Here is a 21,239-nt window from a genome sequence, read left to right as displayed (position 1 = left end):
AGGGAGGGAAAAGCCCTGTGTTATTGCTACAGGCTAAGCGCAGGAAAGTGAAACTAGCCTTCTTTGGGCACCAGGAAGGGGCCATGGCTGCTTTGAGCCCCGCTGAGAGGTTGCACGAGGAAGCTACCTGTCCCATCTGCCTGGTGTATTTTACAGTTCTGGTGTCCATAGACTGTGGGCGCAATTTCTGCCGAGCCTGCATCACACAGTTCAGGGCGGGGGAGGGGGACGGGACAGGATCAGGGCCAAGCTTCTCCTGTCCTCAGTGCAGAGGTGTTTTTCCCCAGAGGAACTTCAGGCCAGACAGGCAGCTGGCAAACATCACAGAACTAAGTAAGCATTTCGGGTTAGGAACAGAGAGAGAGCCAGGATGGGGAGGAAACTGTGAGAATCACAAGGAGGCTTTGAAACTGTTCTACATAGAGGACCAAATCCCGATCTGTGTGGTTTGTGATAGATCCCAGGATCACAGGTCTCACAACGTGAGAGGAGGCTGCTCAGGAATACAAGGTAGGAAACTGCTCTGTATTGTCCTGATCTAGGTATGTTATCTTTACATTCTGACTTTTTAATATTAATTTTATATTGTTTCTAGTTGCATTTAGAATCCCTCGCCTAATGCACCTTAGCATTTGGATGTATTATTTGACTGGTATAAGAAGCCACTAGTATTACCAATCCTAAGCATTCAAAACTCGTGAGTCAGGCCTCCCAAAATCATAAGATTGGCTCAGAAATCATGACATTTAAAAGCAGTAAATATTGGGTCTCTTTATTTGCCTTCTGGCTTTTGAGGCTTTAGGGTTCGTGTTTCCAAGCTTTGGTCCGTGGACATGTGGGCGAGGAACATATATTTAGGTTTTTAATGAAAGCTGTAAGTCTCACATAGTCACCTGACTCCAGGAGCTGGGGCTTTAAGAAAACCATCAGCTACTGCGAGACTCAGAATACAACCATGAATTGGCAACGTTGATTGAACCTGATCTCTTCCAGCAGCTGGAGGTTTCCTGGGTTCAGCTGTAGTTTTCCTCTTGGGTTAATAAACGGGATAGAGCTAAAGCACAGTTTAAATGGAATCCAGGCACCAGTGTAATGTTTTGTTTTGAGGGGGCAGGAGAGACCAACCCAGAAAAGAAAAACCAGATTGAACCATTTCCCTTCCTTTCCCTCAGGAACATATCTGGCATTGTCTGGAGATTCTGAAGAAACAGACAGAAGCTCTCCTTGTATTTATATCACATGGAGAAAAGGAACGCCTGGAACGCCTGCTGATAGGTGCTATTGTCACTCAGGACAAATTCAAATAGGGGCAGTTTTATTACTGTCCTCTGGGCCAGATTGTTCCCCCTTGTTCCATGCATGGAGGGGAACATCTACATATGGATTTCACCCCACCTGTGCAGAAAAGGGAAGGTTTCTGCAGCCCAGGAAAGAGTGGCTGGATCAGGGTGGGGTGAGTCACAGCAGCCCTCCCACTAGCCCTATGGAGAGTAAATAGGAAAGAGCCCCTCTGGTCCTGTATGATTACTCTCAGGGCTGGCCTACACTGCAAACTTACATCGGCATAGCTACATCTCTCAGGGGGGTGAAAAATCCACACCCTCCCCGAGGGACGTAGCCATGCTGACCTAACCGCTGGTGTAGACAGCGCTAGGTTGATTGAGGAATTCTTCCATTGACCTAGATACCACCTCTCGGGGAGGTGGATTAACTACAGCAACGGGGGACCCTCTCATCACTGTAGTGAGTGTCTACGCGGTAGCATTTTAAGTGTATATGTAAGCAGAGTCTGAATGAGCTCTCCCCTGACATCTAGTGGTGAGCTGTGGAAAAAGACTTCAGGAGCTGATCTCGTCTGCAAAGTTCACCTTCCACCCTGTGTGGAGGGGAGACGGGGGGGTGGGTAAGGAGGCACTTTACATGCTCCACTGCTCGGGCACTTGCTCATCGCCGCAACGGCTGATTGCCGCACCTTTCTGCGGGGCTCTGCCCTGGCCGCGCCTCTCCGCCAGCCGTCCTGCGGGTCGCTTGCCGCACCTCTCCAAAAGACCCACCCTCCTACACACACAGTCTTCCGCAGTGTCCCCAAGGAAGCAACAACATTAGCCAATAAAATACCTCCTCTGGGTTCCCCAGCGTGTGTCTCCTTTAAAACATAACCACCCTGGGGCAGGGACTGTCTCCATTTTGTGTACTGTACCCTCCAAGCACCTGGCCGGTGATTACCAAGTAATGGGTTTGATTCCCCAGTCCATTTCGCCCATGCAACCCGCTGGATTTCAGTGGAGATAATCCCACTTTATGCTGGTGGAATGGAGAATAGAGTCAGGCCCAGTGGGTCTGGAGCCCCTGTTGAGCCCAAATGAGGTCGCCAGAGCCAATGTGCCATTCTAGGGAGCCTAGTCAGAATGACAGTAACATTTAGAGTTGGACACTAAGCAGCGAAAGGGTGGGGTTGGGCATGAGGTTTCAGCCAGGGGAAGCCAGCAGATGGTGCATTCTCTCTCTCTTTCTGTTTGGTTTTCTGCTACAAAGCAATACATAAAGCCAGACGAATTCTTGGATTTCAGCAGACACCTATTTTTAGGGGGTTGCAATGCAGGACTCACTTGTGCAATTCTGTTCGGGTTGGGTAGAAACATTCCTCCTCAGCTCCAGAGCTAACCTAAATCTGAGTCAATAGTCCCTCTTCTGGTGGGTTTTAGGTGGGTGGCCAAAATCAGACTTTAGGGAGAGATTTTCAAAGGCACAAATGGGAGTTGGGGGTGGCCTAGCCCTTGTGCCTTTGAAACTCTCACCATGTGATGGAAAATGACATGCCATGTTAACTATGGAGAAGCTGCTGTCACTCCATCACGTGTGTGTGACACATTGTACCAGGCACGGAAGGCAAAAGCCAGCTCCCATGCAGCCAAATGTACTAGGTGCAAGCTTAAGGAAGTGCCATAAATGGGTGCTCAAAGGGGTGTTGCAGAAGCTGAGCCCGGCAGAGAAGGGGTAAATATTGGTCAGCAAATATGCAGGGAAGTAATAAGGGCAGGTAATTGGGAGGTGAATCAAATTCAGCTGTCAATAAAACCATTTCCCAAGGGCAATACGAGCAGGAGGATGGTGCATTCCCCTCCTCCCCACCCCCGTCTAGCATTTTCCAAACATCCCCTCACTGGTCACAAAGGAAGCAGGGAAATCAAACAGCCTCCCCCTGGAGCATGTCACTTATGCGCAGGTCCTGTGCAGCCAAACCTCAGTCTGCACCACAACGCAGCAGGGGCTCCCAGGACTCCTGCTTTAGGACGCCTGCTCCCTGCCATGTTTGCGTAGCTTTGGTGGTTTTAATACCTGCCCTGACAAATACAACTTAAAATGGCTCGGCGGATGCTCTCTGGATCCGGCCAGCAGCTGTGGCGAAGGAGATGCTCTGCCCTGCGATGGAAACAAACAAACACACAAGCTGGGAGAAGGACCCTGGCTCTAACCACCCTCTCTCTGGTTATTCCCTTTAGTCTCCTATGTTAAGGTACCATCCAGGGCCAGGGTGTTCTACTAAGTCAGCTTCAAAGCAGGAAATGCAGTCAGGTAGTTACGCCCCCAGCCTACCCCAGCAGGACAGGCTGCGGAGGGCAGGAGATAGCCTTGGCTGTGGGGAGCCGACAGCTAGTCCAGTCCCTGCCTCTGCCAGCAGGTGGTGCTGTACGCAATGGTCTAGGAGTGCGGGTCATGGGCCGGCTTGCACTGTAGCAGCCCCAGCTTTTCCCAGGAGGCAGGACCGGCCTGAGGGAAAATAGCTCCTTGGGCAAACTTATATTTTGGCATCCCTGGCCCCTGTTGTCTGCCCATCCATGCCCCCATCACCCTTGGTCCCCACTTCCTCCCCAGATTCCACACCCATCCCCCCAGACTCCTATTGCCGCCCTGGGCTTGCCAGCCCCCCATCACCTCTGGGTCCTGCTGTCCCCCTCATTGCCTGGAGCTCCCTTTTGTGGCCTCGCACACCAGGCCCGCCCCACTTCTTGCCTCTTGACCACAGTGCCCCCCTGACCACGGCACCCTGAGTGGTCATCTACGTTGCCCTCCTGTGAGGCCGGCCCTGCCAGCAGAAGTGAGTCCAGGGAAGGGTATAGGACTGGGAGACCCAGAAGCTTTGCTGCCCCCTAACCTTTCCCAGCAGTGAAGATCAGAAACGCACAGCACAGTGTCATAGTGGGGAGACACTGTACCTTCGGGTAAGGGAATGCGTTGGCCCGATGCTACCAGCACAGCCTCCAGGGGGGACAGTTGCGGGTCACGTGAGGACTTTGTCACCTTTATCCTAACGTTCTCTTTGGTGAGCGTGAAGTTCAACTTGCTTCCAAGGTAAGAGACTCCAGTGACCTTGAGTTTGCTGATGTTGTCCGGGCATGTAGGGTCAAAGTTCAGGCTGCTCTTGGTGATTCTAGGAAAGGCAGAGAGGAGTCAGGGGTTAGTGAATTCCATCCACGGAGGAAGAGACACTGGCTATTCTCCTTCCTGGGCTGTCATTTTCTTAGAATATCAGTGAGTCTTCCAGCACCCCCTCTTGAGCTGGGAGTGTCATAACCATAAGGGTAGCCTAAAATTCCTCCTTACCTATAAGGGGTTAAGAAGCTCAAATAACCTGGTTGACACCTGCCCAAAGGAACCAATGGGGACAAAAGATACTTTCAAATGTGGGGGGAAGGGAGGAGAAGGCTTTGTTTTGAGTTCTTTGTTTCTGTGTTTGTTTGCTCTTGGGACTAAGAGGGACCGGACATCAATCCATGTCCTCCAAACTATTCTGAACCAGTCTCACATATTACAGAAATTGTAAGTACAGCCAGGCAAGGCGTGTCAGTTTATCTTTGTTTTCTCAACTTGTGAATTTTCCCTTTGCTGGAGGGAGGTTTATCCCTGTTTTGCTGTAACTTTGAAACTAAGGCTAGAGGGGGTTCCTCTGTGTTTTGTGCATCTTTTGTTACCCTGTATAGTTATCTTCCAACCTGATTTTACAGAGGGGATTTTTACCTTTTCTTTTTTTTTTAAATAAAATTCTTCTTTTAAGAACGGATCGATTTTTTTCCAGTGTCCAAAGATCCAGGGATTGGGGTCTGTGGTCACTTTGTAACCAATTGGTTAGGGTATTATCCTCAAGCCTCCCCAGGAAAGGTGAAGGGGCATGCGATGTGCCACAGTTCTTGACTGACTCTTCCAGCACTGTCACCTGAGCTATTGGTAACAGCTTAGCTCAGAACTACATCACAAAAGACAGGGCGGCTCCGGAGCATGCTAATGGCACGTGGAGCCTTAACCTAGGTCACTGGGCCAGTGTCCTAGTGACCAATGGTTGTTAGCAGCCGATGTGACAAAGCCCTGGCTGGGATGATTTAGTTGGGAATTGGTCCTGCTTTGAGCAGGGGGTTGGACTAGATGACCTCTTGAAGTCCCTTCCAACCCTGAGATTCTATGATTTCTGTTTGGAGGCCCATGTGAAAGGAGTTGGAGGAGGGGTGGAAGTCATCTCAGTCTGCCTGCTAGGGGAGATTTGGATCCAGATTCAAACTCTATGGCTTGAGTCCATGTCTAAGTGGAACATGGAGTCCAAATACCTTTGACGGGTGGAAAGGTGGCGATTAAGGTAGGAGTTTGGATGGGAAACCTGCAACTCACATCTATGTCTACCAGAGACTTGGGAGTTTCTCACACCTAATACTGACCACACACACCAACAATGAATGTGACTCGTTAGCACTAAGTATTTTGCTACATATCAATCTTACCACCTCTAAACTCGATCTGTCCTCAACTAAGCTCTTTAAGAATATGTTCCAGGACCAGAATCACATCTGTTTTGGGCATAGCTTTGAAAATCCACCAGATCTGACCACCCTAAAGTGCTCTCTGGGTGCTGCTTTTAGGGCCACTGAGGATACTTTAGTTCAGTTTTTTCTAACTCAGAGGTTCAATTTTTTTTCAGAACCACAACTTCCCACGCAGCTGACTGGCTCCCCTTACTTATTTACTGCAGGTGCTGCTGGTTTTGACCCATAGGGCAGGAACACTTGGAAATGGTTCCACATGTGTGTTCGGGGAGCTCTCTACTCTTGTTCTGAGCTGGGTCCATTCTCACTGCGCCAGCCCAAGTTCTCAGTCTCAGCCGGAGATTTCAGCTCCTCAGGAGCTGATGTTGGTGGTGAGTTCCCTCCACGTGGTCTATTTTGGGCCCTTTAGTTATTTACAATTTCTCTGTCACTGTGGGGAAGATGTTGTTTTTCAGCCTGGAGGCTGGTGTGCCTGGTCATTAGGGTGATATCCAGATCTCTACTTTGCTCTAATTCAATATTGATTCAGCTGGCTTTGCTCTGCTCTGGGTCTCTTGTATCTGGATATACATTTTGTGGCTGCGACCAGTTTTCCCACCGTTAATTATGAATGAACCAGAAATAACTGCATTAGTAAAAGGGCTCAGACATTATTACCAGCCGCTGGCAAATCTTAAACAGATTGAGCAGTGTCCCACTGCAGAGCCATATTCCTTTCCTGTAGTCTCTCTCACTGAATGCTGTTCACCAGGATATTTAGGTGCCAGTAGGAAACAGTCTCCTTTTCAACCTCCCCTCTCCTGCCCCTGATGTCACAATAAATCACTTGATGGTGATATCCCAGGCCAGTGATTCGTACATCACTGGGTGAAACCAAACCTTAGGAGACACATCTGGCTAGAGCGGTGAGAGCTTCTGTCAGCTCCTCACCATCTTCCTACCCAGCAGAGAAGAGAAAGGGGAGGTAGAAAATGGCTTTGTAAAATGGCAGTTTGCTAAGGGGTTATTTTGACACCCCCTGCCCACAGTGGGAGGGAAGGGGAGGGCTCAGTGGAGCTAGTTGGAAACTAGAATTCCTATTCCATGGGAAATTTAATTAACAAAAATAATTTTTGAATTGGAACAAAAAGTCAAAACTTAGAAATATCACTGCAGAACCGAAATCCCTAAATTTTGTTTCAGGAACATCAAACCAAAGCAGTCCAATAAGGTTGAAATGAAATAATTTGACCGCAAAGAAACATTTTGATAATTTTCCATCAAACATATCGGAATGTATCAATTTAGTCAAATCAGCATTTTTTGATGGACAACTCTTCTGTTGGAAAACATTCAACCAGCTCTAATCTCAAGCAGTACCCGAGACAAGAAAAGATGGTCTTGTAGCTGAAACACAGGATTGAGGCTCCGGAGGTGTAGCTTCTCAGCTCTGCAACTGACTTATCATCTGACTTTGAGGAAGTCACTTGCTCTTCTGAGCCTCAGTTTCCTCATTTTTAAAATGGGAAGGATGCTAGTTTTATTATCAAGAGGGGAGACCAGTCGCCCTCAGATTCAGACCAACTTTAATATTTAAAATGTCAAAGTTTGACTTAGCCTTTTGTCACCTCAAGAAGTGATTTCTGTGATGTGTCTCCAGTGATTTCCATTAATTTGAGAAAATCTATCCAGCATATATTTCAAATACACAACAAGAGTCAATCTATTTACAACATTACTTAAGAGCGGCAATCTCTTGCTATCTAAAGTATAAAGCATCAATAGGCAGATGTAAAAGCTTTCTTAAAATGTTCAGTTCTGTAATGCTGTACCTACTATACAGGGCACATTCAAAGATATTTACTTTGTATGCTTTTAAAAGTGTGTTTTAATCTTGATGGTGGACTTCCATTTATGGAAACTGGCCTAGTAATGAAAAGCGGATTATTAAAATTTTGTCATGGGTATCTGCACTAATTTTTGAATCAAGATAAATTTAACCAAATCATTTCAGAATTAATGAATTCACGTCTTTGGGCTCGTCTACACTACAAAGTTAGGTTGACCTAGCTGTGTTGCTCAGAGGTGTGAAAAATTCACACCCCTGAGAGATGTAGCTAAGCTGGTCTAAGCTCCAATGTAGACACTGCTAGGTCACTGGAAGAATTAGTCCACTGACCTAGCTACCGCCGCTCGGAGAGATGGATTTACTACAGAAGAATCCCTTCCATTGTTGTCGGAAGTGTCTACACTATAGCCCTACAACTGTGCCACTGTAGTGCTTCTAGTGTCGACATACCCTTGGTGGCCTTGGTCCTCCCAACTTAGTTAGTGAAGAGACCTTAAGCCCCAGCATCCTGAATGCTTTCACCATAGGACCAGTCATCTTGCTACATTTAAACGTGAAGGTTCTTAGAGATCTTTTGTCATGGTGGTCAAGAAATTAAATGGGTAGCAATAGCGCTCTCACCTGAACCCCGTGTATCCAAAAAGGATGGCCTGCAGGAATCCTCCCATACCCGTCAGGAAATTCACAGCTCCTGACCCGTCGGAGTTCTCCACCCAGATCTACACCGATGAGTGAGAGAGAAATGACTTAGGCCCTGTCAGGATTTAGTAGTTACGCTTCATAACATTACATGCCATTGGAAAGTGTTAATTATGATCATCACTTGTCTGGTCCCCTGGGAGCCCAGAGAACTGCCCCCACTCCTGCCACAGAGGGAGAGGGTGGGTATGATGCATTCTTCCCACATGGTCCTGCTGCCCCACTGTAGGGAAAAGAGGAACCCTGTTTAGGTTTTCCCTGCTCCTCAGCCCTTCACCCAGCAGGAGGAGAAAGGGAGCCATGGTGGGTGAGATCTTGTCACCGTTGGAAAGAGGGGAACTGGGAGCTGATAGTGGGCCCTCTCCTAGCACTGGGGGGGGGGTGTTGCAATGCCCCCAGCCCTGCAGCCCACCCTTGATACGAGGAGCTGGGAGGGAGAGCAGAGCAGGGTGCTGCTTGGCCCACTGCTGCCACCCATAACGAGGAGAAGGAATCTGGGGTGGGCATGATGCCTGCACATTAGCCCTGCTTCCCCTGGTGAGAGGAGAGGGAGAAGGGTGGTGGTGCCATTCCCCCATGGCCCATCAGTACGCAGGCACTGGTGAACTGCCCTGCAGTAGGCAAGACAGAGATCAATAACACAGAAGAGGCCGCAGTGACTGATAATACAGTTAAGGTAGGTGCCGGTCTGAGTGACATCTGTCAGCAGCTCGGGCTGCTTGTGATCAGTCATTACAGACCTGCCCAGATAGACTCCCCTTCCATCTATCCACAGTGGCAGGGGGCAAACCCCACTGCACCTGCCTGACCTTGAATGGCTCGGTGATGTTGTTGAAACACTTGCTCAGTTGCCTCTGTGCCCTCTGGATCTCCTTCAGCTCCATCCAGCCAACCGCAAACATGCTCTGTAGGAAAGAGAACCAAACAGGTGCCTCCTGGGTGCACTGCGAGGAGCCGAGCCCTGCAGGAGGCTCCCCCCTTTCACACTGAAACCATTTGGCTTCCACTCTGCTTGGCTGCTTACCCAGGTCATGGCTGGCCCATCCAGCTCAGTGACAGGTTCATACATCTCCAGGTCGTTCCTTCGGACTTCAGAGCTCATGGGATACATCATTGGGTATCCGAGCAAGACGACATCAGCTTGTTTCACGTGCTTACCTGGGGAAGGGACAGACAGAGGGGCAGGGCATACATGGGAACTAGGAGTGAGAGGTGATGGGCCCAACTTGAATCTCAGATCCCAGGGGGAGCATGCAGGGCTGGCAGCTAGAAAGATCATTGTTTTCCTAGTACATTAAGCTAATTTGATAGGGAGTCATTTAATGCAATACACTGAGAACCATGTGATGCCATTTCAACAGAGCAACACTATAACTGAAGTGCAAAGCAAGCCTAGAGAAGGTGGGTCATGGACACAGGAGATTAGTTGGGGATGGCTCAGGTCTGGCTGGCTGGAATTTAGATCAAGACACAGCGACTTCCAGTTTTTTAGAAATTTTTGCATGGACGTCGTCCTAGCAGGTCCTTCTTTGGAAGCTGGAGCAGGGCCAGGATATCACCCAAAATGCCCCGTTTTAACATGGTGTTAACCAGGCAAGGCTCTTTGCATGCACAGAACCAGAGAGCTGCAGGCGTTACTGTGGAGCTCAGCCTTGCAAATGTAGCTTCAAGGTCCAAACAAGCATTCAAACAGTAACCGTACCACTTGCAACCAGGGAAAGGGCAAATTCCCGAGGCGCTATAAACCTATCCCTAGCAAAGAAAATCTTGACACAGGCCAACTTCTTTAATAATAAGTAGGTGTGGCAAAAGTTGATTTTTATTTTTTATAGTTTTGATTGATGTTTATTTTTAAACATGTTATTGGATTTTTATTCATTTAATTTAAATTTAATTATGAGGAGCATCAGACAATAATTATTTAATGACAGTAGATGTTGAGATTCAAAGAGTTAAAGCGTTATAACTATTAAAACCAAAACTGTCAACATCACGTGTCAAAATATACAAAGTAAATCTCTGTAAATCAAATTCTAAGATGTTCCCAAGCAGCATGTTTCTCATTTTGCAGTTAGTCAAATTCAATTATTATCACTGGAAATATTTTTTCATCACTTTGTGTATGGACAGTGAAATTGACATTTACCAATAAAAATCGAATTCTTCCAAGTCTAATAGTAACCCAGAGATGAGAAACACCCCATCCAGGGCAGAGAACAGCTCAGTAGCCACACCTTCTACAATAAGAACCTGGGTTAGGTGACCCACCAGCATGCACACCGCATCAGCATCGACCCTTCTTCAAGAAGCCAGCAATGCAGCGCTTGCCCTAAGCCCTACGTAGTCAGGATCCGAGGTTACTATTGTGCTGTAGAGCATCCACAAAGGACAAATCGAGGCTGAGATGCAGCCCCTCCCCTTCCTGTTTCTCCGACTCACCTGGGCTGTATCCATCGAACTCTGGATGGTAGTTCCTGGCTGCATCAAACGGCACTTTGACTTTCTTGGCAACCTCCTGCCACTCCTCAGGGACAGGGATCTGGAAATCACGGGCCACCTCGGCTGCAAAGTTCAAGCTGGGGGGGCGGAGGGAGTGAGGAGAGACTGTTTATATGGTGTCTGCAACGCTTTAAAGAGCAAAATATAAGAAGAACTGGAAGCAAAGGCGCTAAGCCAGCCAGTCGCCCACAAGGGAAATAGCAAGACTGAAAGACTATGGCCCAAAGCATGAGCTTCGGAGAGCTGCTGATGCCTCCTGGAGCCTGGGCTTTCTTCTGAAACCCGACAGCTTGCTAAGCAGCAGGGAAGACTGATCAGAATGGTTCAGTGTTTCTAGAAATCATGCACGTTACCTCCTCTGGGCCACGGTGTTGGTGTAAACAGAGTTATCGACACTGTAGTGATACTCATCTGGGGGCATGACACCTGGAGGAAGAGGGAGGAGACATCACACCAGGGCAGTCCCTGTCCTCCTTTTGTTTTAAACCCCTGGCAGGGCCCAAGGGAGTGGGAGACTGGGTGAGCTTGGAAGGCACAAGAGAGCTCTCCAGCCACTCTCTGAGCACACAGTAAAGCTATGCTAGGTCTGAGTGGGTGCTGCGGGTTAAGCCCATGGTAGGCTGCTCAGGAATGCAGAGGACCTGGGAGCCAGTGCATCCCGTGCAGAGAACAGCTGTTACTATACGCCAGAGTGAGGCAGGCCAAGCTGGAGAAGCTGTGGGCTTTCACCTGCCAAGTCCTCTCCCAGAAACCGGCTCCCAGGCGGGGGAATTACCTTTGATGTGGTAGCACTGCTCCTCCTGACTCCACACCACCCTGCTGCACCAGTACTGAGCCACCGTACCGACCACGTCCCAGGCTCCTTCCTCCCTGAACAGCTTCTGGTCCTGGAGGGAGCCAAACCCAGAGAGAGAGAGAGAGATGGGGAGCCATGAGGAAGAGAGACAGTGGTACCCAAACCCAGAGGGAGCCACGAGGAACAGAGACAGCAGTACCCAGACCCAGAGAGATGGGGAGCTGGGAAGAAGGTGGACATTGAACCAAGAGCCCGTTGGCTGAAATCACAGCAGCTGCTTCCCTTGCCTTGCCTTTTTCCAGCATCAGCACAAACACAATCCCTTTGTCCAATTCATCGCATGACTGCTACTGCACTGCTCTTTGGGGGCGCTATTCCCAGTGGAGTTTGTTTACAGGCTTGGATATCCCTGAACTTTCAGCTGTAGAGTGCAATATACCCTCCAGCTCAGACACTACCTTCACAGTGAAGAAATAAGGCCAAATTCAGCACTAGCATAAGTGGATGGAATTCTGTGGATTTCAGCAGGAGTTGTACCAGGCTGACTCTGGCCCATTGACTCATTTGAAGAGTGTGTAATCGCCTTAGTGTGGAAATCTCGTACCACCGCCTCTAAGCAGTTCCACACAACGGGAGGGGAGCACCACCCTCTCCCTGTGCTTGATGGGTAGAGGAAACTTCCTCTTCTAGGAGAAAATGAACTTCTGTCCTGTTCTGCACACATAGTGTAACAGGCTGTTCCCAGAGGGATTGGGGGGAAATTCAGTTCCCTGAGCAGGCAAGCAAATAGCTCTGTGGATTGGACTTTGTCCCTGCCAGTAATTTTCAGGCCTAAGAGACATTTCAAGTATGTCTACAGTGCAGTGTAAGCCCAGGGTTAGTACAACTCAAGTTAGCAGGTTTGTTAACCTCGGGGTTTGAGCATATACACTCATTTGTAACACCAGGGTAGAAATTGTTGAACCCTGGGTCCCAACCTGGGGCTCCAGTGTCTACACTGCTTTATGTGGCCCCAAGTCCAATCACCCCTATCCCAAACATCCTAGTGCCCTCCATAGTGTGGTTGCTCTAGCCCTTTATTTGTGGTGCCGTGTGGGAAAACTTGACTATCCACCTGATTATCCGGAAGAAAAAGAAAGTCATCCTATGGCATTGTGGTATACTTTTGGTGGTTTTGCAGAGCATAAGTCTAACAGGTCTGTATCTACACTGCAAAGTAATAGGGCTTGAACCCTGGGTCCTAGCTTGGCTCAGGCTTGGACCCTCCACACCGGTGGGATCCTGGGACGCTGGCTCTGAGCCCTGGATTAGTGTGATTTGTGTGTAGATGGAAGGGGGGGTTAGGCTTGAGCCTAAATTCTAACCCTGGGCTTACAATGCAGTGTTGACATACCCTTAGAAGGCTTCATGTCAGCCCCACCCACTTTTGAGAAGACAGGTTTCTAACTGGATGACAGAGAAGAATGACAGCTACAAAAATCAATGTGGGTTATTTCATGCTTCTCTTTAGTTGGGGTTCTTTAGCTCCTACTTAGAGAGGGTTTAGACTCAGGGCAAGGGAGACACGAGAAAGATAAATGTAATACTCAGGGCTCAAGGAGAGCAGCAGGGCTGTTAGGGGGTCCAGGGGACTCTGGTAACCGGTTGTACCAGCAGTAGTTAGGGAAAGGGGTAAAGAGAGACTAGTCCAGGGTTGGATAGCAAGATGCTGAAGAGTGAAATAAGGAACAACATCTGAGGAGCAGGCGTTGAAGAAGGGCCACTGTAGATCGTGGAGAGCCTCGTCAGGGAGTATTACTGGCCACTGTGAATGGGGGAAAGGATAGCAGAGATGATCTGCTCTGGGAGGGGAGGAGTAAAGTCACCAAGGATCCTAGAAGACCGGTAGCTGTGGCCACTGGGCCTGTCCTGTTTCTGGCACCATCCTCATACCTGCACCACAGCGCGCGTGTCTCGGTTACCTGTGTGGCGTGATAATACTGCTCAAATGCCAGCAAAACATCCCCATTGATGTGAACTTCTTGCGCTCCATAAATCTCTTCAGGGCAGACTTCCTGGCCCGTGGCTGCGCTCTCCCAAGGGAACTTGGCACCCTGCCGGAAGAAATACCCCCAGGAGAGGCTGAGCATGACCCTCTGAACCGAACAGACCAGGGCAAGCTAAGTATCAAGAGGTTTATTCCCTTTGGTGGCTGTCGCCTCTGTTTGTTTTCTGACGAGTCTGTTCCTACCTGGTATCCCTGCTCCTGAGCGTTCTTCAGGGCTCCACCTAGTGCGCGAATACGGTACTGCAGGATGGCTCGGGCTGCTTCTGGGTAAAATAACAGGATGTTTGGGTATACCCATGTGTCCTGGAAACAGAAAATGAGTCTGTATCAGGTCAGACCCTTAGTGAAATTAGGGGAGGTTCGGACAATGAGTGTGCCAGGACCCAGAGAGAACACCAGGGCCAGGGCTTGCCCTCCCAGCCTCTGAATACTGTGGGATCCGTACACCCGGAGCCGCCGAGGCCCTGCCAACACAACCACTGTGTTAACCACTGTTAACTGTGCATGTAACTGGCTAGCGGCACCGTGACTTTATCTCATTAAAAGGAACATGGTTGAGTTGTGCCCACACAGGCGCATTTCTGCCCTCACACCCATACTGGTGTCTCCATACCCGCCACGCTCCCGAGCCCTGTTTGTAACAGAGTATTCTTGGGGAATCCAAGCAGTTCTCCCATAGAGCCCCAGCTGGGGGGCTGAGAGCCTGGAGGATGTTCCTACGCAGCAGCAGGACATGGAATAAGGCACTTGGGGTTGTCCACCCCACAGATTGCTAGGCAGAAGGGCCATCCAGACCCGTTCCAGAGACCTGGTGTAACTGCTGCGCACACTACAAACTAGTCCGTGCCGTGAGCCAGTTATAGGGAGAAAACCATGTGCTGACATAAGCCTCTGGCAGGGGGGAACACTCGGAGCTGACCATGGTCATGTGCCAATTTTAACCACACTAAACATACGTAGAGCCAGAGGCCACCCTGCCAAGAATGGGTTACAAATCTGGCTATAGAGACAGGGTCTGGGTTCAGCAGGTTCTACATCCCACCACACTACTGCCATTAGTTGTCTTCCCAACCTCTGAGTGCTGTGGGATACACACCCCAAGGCACGGTGACCAAGATTTGCCCTATCAGCCTCCCAAGACGTAGACTGTTGCCACGCCTCCCAGCCAGTGCCGTGTTTCCCTCTCCCAGGCTGGAGTGCTGTAGCATGTCTGATCCCCAGAACGGAATTATGGGCTGCAATCCTCTGTAGCCCACCTGGTCCCAGAAGACATGCCCCCAATAGTCTTCTCCCTGCGTGCCATTGGATAACCCGCCGGGACTGATTCCATGGAACAGGAAGTCAGGAGAATCCAGGGGAGGAATTGCACTCAGCAGGTAATAGAGACATCCATATAGGGCCTGCCTCAAAGGGAGAGGCCCATCTACATCGACCCGGCATCCTTTCCAGAGTGCTGCCCAGGCCTGGGTGTGAGAGGAGTATAAGGAGCCAGCGGCAATCAGGGACGTTCCTTCGCTAAAGCACCTCTTCACTTCCTCTTCACTCTCTGCCACGGCAGTCAGGAAGTCCCAGGTTCTCTCCTGCTCCTCCCCTGGCAGGATCACAGCCTGTGGCACCGGAGTCCAGATCATGTGCACCGTGGGCTGGGGAGCCCCCTCCACCTCGGGGATCAAAGTTTTCCCATAGATATATCTGCAAGATACAGCAAATAGCAGCTTCGCCTCAGCAGCCAGAGAAGGGTCACAAAGTGAATGACTCAAGGGGCCAGATCCTCTGCTGGCGTAAATCAGGGTAGCTCCGTTTACTCCAAAATAGTTACGTCAATTCATAGTAGCTAAGGGTCAGGCCCATTCCGTTGTGTGGAACAGCCCTTCCCTCCCCCCCGACCCATTTAACAGAGAGGGACTCTCACCACCAGAGAGAGCTTCCGAGTCTGAAAGGTATCATGACTCTCATTCCACTGTTATTAGCAAGAGCTGTGGAGCACAGCGTAGGGGTGGTGAGAAGAGAGACCAATAGACATGGAGGGGAAATAGACAGATGACCCAGAGTAGGGGAGAGTTCAGGGTTCCCATTTACACCCCCTCTTTCCTCCCCTGGATTGTCTCGTTGGCCCAGATCCTCTAAAGTATTTAGGCTCCCAACTTTCATTCATTTCAAGCCTAAATACCTTGGGCTTTCTTCCCACTTCAGATTGTCTTCCTCTCTACACCCCTGGTGGGAAAATATAGCAAAATGCCCATGGCAAGATGCCCCTCCTCTGGGCAGCACCCGCCTGCAATGGGACACTGAACAGCCTGAAGTTTACCTCCTGGCTGGCACCACCCACTGAGGTGGGGGTGGAGCTGTCTCCATCAATTGAATTAACATCCTCCCCCTCGAACATCAAGTAAAACGTCAAACAGGAAATTGAAGAAATCCCAACTTAGGTCGAGCTGGACTCTAGAACTCTCAGCTTTCCAGACTCTCCCTTCTCCTTCCATTCTAGTCAGTGGCTCTTGTGGTTGATACGTCTGTAGCTGTGACACGTGGCATCCGCTGCCGTGGCACCACCAAAAGTACCGAGGGCCTGAGGCAGCTCCCAGAGCCTGACTCTCAGGCCCAGCCTCTCTGGAGCACGGGTAAAGATGCTCAGAGTTATTCCAGCCTAGATACCTCTCAGAACCCCAGCCATTGTCCTAGCTTTGTTGTTGTCACCCATTTGAAAGGTGGAAAGAGGGCGAGTCCTTTTGTTCCTCAGGCCACAGCCCTGCTGGGTACACCCTACCATGACCACACTCACTGAGCTCCCTGGAAGTCCTGCCCCTGGTGCAAGTCCAGGTCTCGGCTCTGTGGCGTGAATTGCATCTGGAGCTGCACGGTCACTGGTGGGCCTCTGGCAGCCGATCGCTTGATGGTGATGCTGAAGGCCAGCAGGTGTACGAGGGAGTGGTGGGCGTAGATCCTGTGGGTGGCGGTGTAACCTGGCGACTGAAGCAAGTGGCTGAAAGTCCCTGCAGACACAAACAGAGTTATCATTTGGAGCTTCCGCTCTCAGATGTTCCTGCCTGTTCTCTAAATCTAGGGCCTGATCCTGCTATCGGATCCGGGTGGGCGCACACCTGTGCCTGTATGGAGCCCTGTTTGGAACAGGGAGAAAGGACAGTCAGAGGTACCATTGTGACAGGTACATAAAATGCACATGGGCCCAGAGTATTAAAGGTATTTAGGCACCTAACTTCCATTGCTTTCAATGGGAGTTAGACAGCTAAATACCATTGAGAATCTGGGCAATAGAGCCTGCAGGAAGTATGAACCTCCCCAGTAAGTTGAAACCCAGCAGGGATTTATTATCAAAGCAAGAAATAAGCCAGGACCAACCCTCAAACTGAACTCTGGAGTCAAATCTCACAAGCCTGATTCTTGTGTGTGGACTTTGCTTAAAGAGTCTGAAACACCATTTGACCCTCCTCTCTCTGGTGATAAAGAACACCGGTGACTGGACTCCATTAAGGGTCCTTGTTTCTGTTCAGTGGTTGTTAGTGCTTAAATTACTGATGAACTGGTTGAGGGGCTAAATCTTAGACCTGGTTTGAGGACAGCGTTGCAGTGAAAGATAACAAAGAGGAAGTAAAACAGTGCTTCCTTTTAGCTCAGTGGTTTGAGCATTGGCCTGCTAAACCCAGGGTTGTGAGTTCAATCCTTGAGGGGGCCATTTAGGGATCTGGGGCAAAAATTGGGGATTGGTCCTGCTTTGAGCAGGGAGTTGGACTAGATGACCTCCTAAGGTCCCTTCCAACCCTGATATTCTATAATTCCACTTGCTCCCACCAGCTTTATGTTGTTGTAACTGACAGCAGAATCAGCCCAGTGTCTCTAAAACAGACAGACTTAAGTACTCAAAAGGCTGGATCCAAACTCTCCCAAACTTCGGAGTTCAATATCTGGACCAAATTCAAAAACTTTCTCAAGTCCAGTTTTTTAGACTGAGATAGAGTAAGTGAGATTAGGTCCAAACTGTGAAGAGGGAGCCTAAACTGGATCCAGTTCTGATGTTGTGATCCAGAATCTTATTTCTGGCTGATCCACTGTCTACACTAGTACTGGAACCATTTTATCCAAAAATGTTTAAACATGGTTCTTGCCTGTAAGTAACTGCTAATATAGTTTACCAGGACAGAGCAGCCATGGAAGGAATTGTGTTATAAATAGGCTTGTCAGAATTCAATTTTTTTTTTAGAAATAATTTCAACTGGAAATATCAATGTTTATTTTTAAGCATTTTTAAAATCTATTTAAATCGGAGGGTTAGACAATTATTTAATGACAGGAGACATTGAGATTTAAAAAATTAAAGCTTTATAGCATCACATGTCAAAATATACAAAGTAAATGGCCTTAAATCAAACTCTGATAAATTCTCAAGAAGCATTTTTCCTACTTTGTCTATCTGTAAATTTCAGTTATTATCGATGGAAATATTTTTCATTGGTTTGTCTGTGAAATCAACATTTACTAACATTTACCAATAAAAATCAAATCCTTCCAAGCCCAGTTATAAACTGTTTTACCGAACGTCATGGTTAAACATCATTTACTAACATGGTTCCAGCAGGTGCACAGACATGGCATAAACACTAGTGTCTTATTCTCAGCTAAAGGGAAATTGACCAACCTCAAAAGTGTAATGCTAAGGTGGAAAAAGTCCTCTGTATTCAGAGTCTGGTATAATCAGGCCTTACAGCTTTCTATGTGTTGTGTTTATTTTTAAAGACATTTAGCCACTATTCTGTGAAATTCATCCCTAACATGTGCATGTGAGCACTCCTTGCTGGCTCTGCAGAAGCCATTCACTGTTCCCAGATTGTGGGGTATTGAAAACTGTGTTTAAAGTGTAAGCTATCACTTTAAATTTCTGAAGGGTTTCCTGGTCCTGCTTGCAGGCCAGTGGGCTCTGTAGGGAAACATGCCATCGTCAGACTCAGTTCTGCAGACAGCCAGCCTAGAGTAAGGTGGGATGAGTTGTGCCTCTCTTTTTTAGGGAGCAGCCTGCTTTGTCTCTCTCTCTTTTGGGTTTTTGCGTATGATTGTTTTGAATTCTAAGAAATAAAGTAGTTACACTGCAACCCTTCCAACAAGAGTATTTTATCCTTTTTATCTGTCTTCACTGTGTGTATGCCATGAACATAGCACAGACTTGTGCATGCTTTTGACTGACCACTGTCCATGATGCCATGCACACAGCAAGAAGGAAACACAAAGCCTTGCTCATTTCTTGCTATGTTAGAAACATGGGGCCAGGAATGGGGGAGAGAGAATGTGTCGATCCGATCACATAGATAATGAAAACACTGGTAGGAGGCTTTAGCGATTTAACTTCTAGGCTTCTAAGCAGGAGTCACTGACAATGAGGAGAAAAGAAAATCAGGCAAACAAAACATTAAAGCACAAGAAAGCAGTTGCTACTTGGGAGCTGAGGCTCTGTCTGTTTACCTGTCCTGGTGTTCAAAGTGAAGGTCTCTGTCAGTCCATCCTCACCAGGCACGTTGATTCTGACATTGACAGGGCTGGGGACATCGGCACGGTGAGTGTCCCCCACTGCCCCATTATATACCCCGTTTACATGGAGGATGTCCCTATAAACTCGGGTCCCCAGATAGGCATTGGTCACTGTCGCAAGGAGGCGGGGATCTGAGGGCAGAGTGCTGGAGGTGAACACAGCAGGATCTGTCCCACCGTCTGCCATTGCTGCCTTCTGTAAACAGGGAACAAACAGAATCGGAGACGAGGATTAAATAAAACAACACCATACAGTGATTTTTTGTCAAAGACAACCCTGCGCCCCCACAATCTTACTGCAACATTATTGCGGTGCCTGGCTGAGATTGCAGAGTGCAGCGGTTCAATGAAGGGGTATTAGGAAGTTGCCATGAATTGCAGCTGGTGGCAGGGCATTTCTGACAATGAGAGTGGTGCGTGGAACAATTTCTCAGGCCTCCATGGCTTCTAGCCCTGAGGACTGGAATAGCCATATTGCAAGTCAGGGTTAAGGTGCATTGGTAGAATTGTGGTGGAATCGCAGTCGCTGTTGCAGGTTAGGACTCAGGTGAACTGGTGGGTCTGTATGGGAGCCCAGAACTGGAAGCACAGGGCTGCAGGGGCAATGTGCATTCTCTCCCTGGAAAGTAAAGGATGCGGAGGAACCAGGAGGGAGTCTGCACTCATTGCATCTTAAAAACAATGCAAAAACCCCACCTGTCATGGAAAAATACTTGCCGCAGCTCACGTGACAATCCTCTCACCTGGCGATGGAAATCATGCCAGTGCCCGGTTCTGTAATGCACCCCAGGCAGTCATTCTTAGCTGTGGAAAGTGGGTGCAAAATGCTACCAAGTCACGCTCTAGCTCAAACAGGAATTAATTTGGGGAATTCCTGTGTCATACAGGAGGTCAGACTAGACGATCACAATGGTCCCTTCTGGCCTTGGAATCTATGAATCGATGAACAGAAGAGTTTTAGACCCACTTTGAACTAAGTAAATGATTAAAAGGCGCCAGTCGAGAATCAGGCACAACATTCTATGTCAAATGAAAATGCTTCTGTCAGAATGCCGTAGGAAAATTCAAGTGGCTGATTCCTTCTCCCTCCCCGCCTGTATCTTAGTGTAAGGGATGTCTCCCTTCTCTTCGAGATAGTCACTGCGCTGTTTGTTTTGGGAGAGAGACACAATCCCATGGGAGACTTTGAACTTAGGGATCTGGTCCAACTCCCTTTGAAGTTCACAGAGGAGTAAGATCAAGGCAAGCCCGGGTAGCTTTTCTCTCTGTAAGGGCTAAGCATGCAAGAACTCAGGAGGCCAGGCCAGGATTCATAAGTTGCTGGCTGTTTGGGACCTTGAGTAATGAGAACGCAGCCGGGCCAGCCGGGCGGCAGCTCCCCTGCTCTTAATCTCTCTCTCCCAGTGCCAGGCTGGCAGTACTGGAAATCCCTCCGTCTGCTCATGGCTGGCAGCTCTCCTGTCAAACTCTCCTGGCAGTTTCCCACCTCTAAATGCCTCTCTCTGTGTGGCGGCCCCCAGGAATCAGCCAGGCAGAAAACACGACCCACAAGGTTTCAGAAGTTGAAAAGTTGTATCTTGCCTTCTCTTTCAGGGCTCGGCTGGAGTCTGTCAGCTTGAGGCTGCTGCTGCAGCTGCAGGATCTCCTGTAGGAGGGGCGAGGGAGGGTAGTAGGAAGTCACTGAGCGGAGAAGAGAGGAAGGAAATAACTTTTTCTGAAAGAAAAACATTGAGACAGGTACTGCTCTAAGGGGATCTCCTGAGACACTCCTCTCCGGGTAACTGAGCTCACTGCTTAATGTATACGAGGGGCGTGAAGTGCTGAGGCCTTATCCATAAGGACTGGCTGTCTAGAGATCAAACTGCTGTAGTGGCTGTCCCAGACTCAAGCTCCGAGCAGGAGAAGCAGAGGGAGGGAAGCCCCGAGCTGAGTAGCTTTCAGCTGCAGATTGCACAAGAGATTCTGTGAGGATTGGGATTATTACCGAGCATGATCTTTGTCTAGGGACTGGCTATTTGT

The 21,239-nt window shown here is 48.9% G+C and overlaps 1 protein-coding gene across 4 annotated transcripts; it reads right to left on the bottom strand.

The window, feature by feature from the left end:
- Positions 1-756: 756 nt before the first annotated feature.
- PGGHG (protein-glucosylgalactosylhydroxylysine glucosidase) lies at positions 757-20,929 on the bottom strand. Of its 4 annotated transcripts, XM_084632222.1 has the most exons (15): positions 20,802-20,899; positions 19,964-20,152; positions 19,155-19,416; positions 16,465-16,675; positions 14,939-15,374; positions 13,866-13,985; positions 13,597-13,728; positions 11,615-11,726; positions 11,193-11,265; positions 10,780-10,916; positions 9,365-9,498; positions 9,150-9,245; positions 8,263-8,360; positions 4,218-4,432; positions 757-3,423 (listed from the first exon to the last, which is right to left on the bottom strand). In XM_084632222.1, exons 3-15 carry the CDS (start codon positions 19,405-19,407, stop codon positions 3,359-3,361), a joined length of 2,082 nt encoding a protein of 693 aa, XP_084488348.1. In that variant the 5' UTR covers positions 19,408-19,416; positions 19,964-20,152; positions 20,802-20,899; the 3' UTR covers positions 757-3,358. The 4 variants fall into 4 exon arrangements, with proteins under 4 accessions (XP_084488348.1, XP_084488349.1, XP_084488350.1 ...); XM_084632223.1 differs by lacking the exon at positions 19,964-20,152 and having other exon boundaries at positions 20,802-20,929; XM_084632224.1 differs by lacking the exon at positions 19,964-20,152 and having other exon boundaries at positions 20,707-20,808.
- Between the last annotated feature and the right edge of the window lie 310 nt (positions 20,930-21,239).

The sequence above is a fragment of the Lepidochelys olivacea genome (genome assembly GCF_965140295.1).
Source record: "Lepidochelys olivacea isolate rLepOli2 genome assembly, chromosome: 6".
Taxonomy (NCBI): domain Eukaryota; kingdom Metazoa; phylum Chordata; order Testudines; family Cheloniidae; genus Lepidochelys; species Lepidochelys olivacea.
Note: the sequence above shows the minus strand (reverse complement) of the source record. Positions and strands in the feature narration are given on the sequence as shown.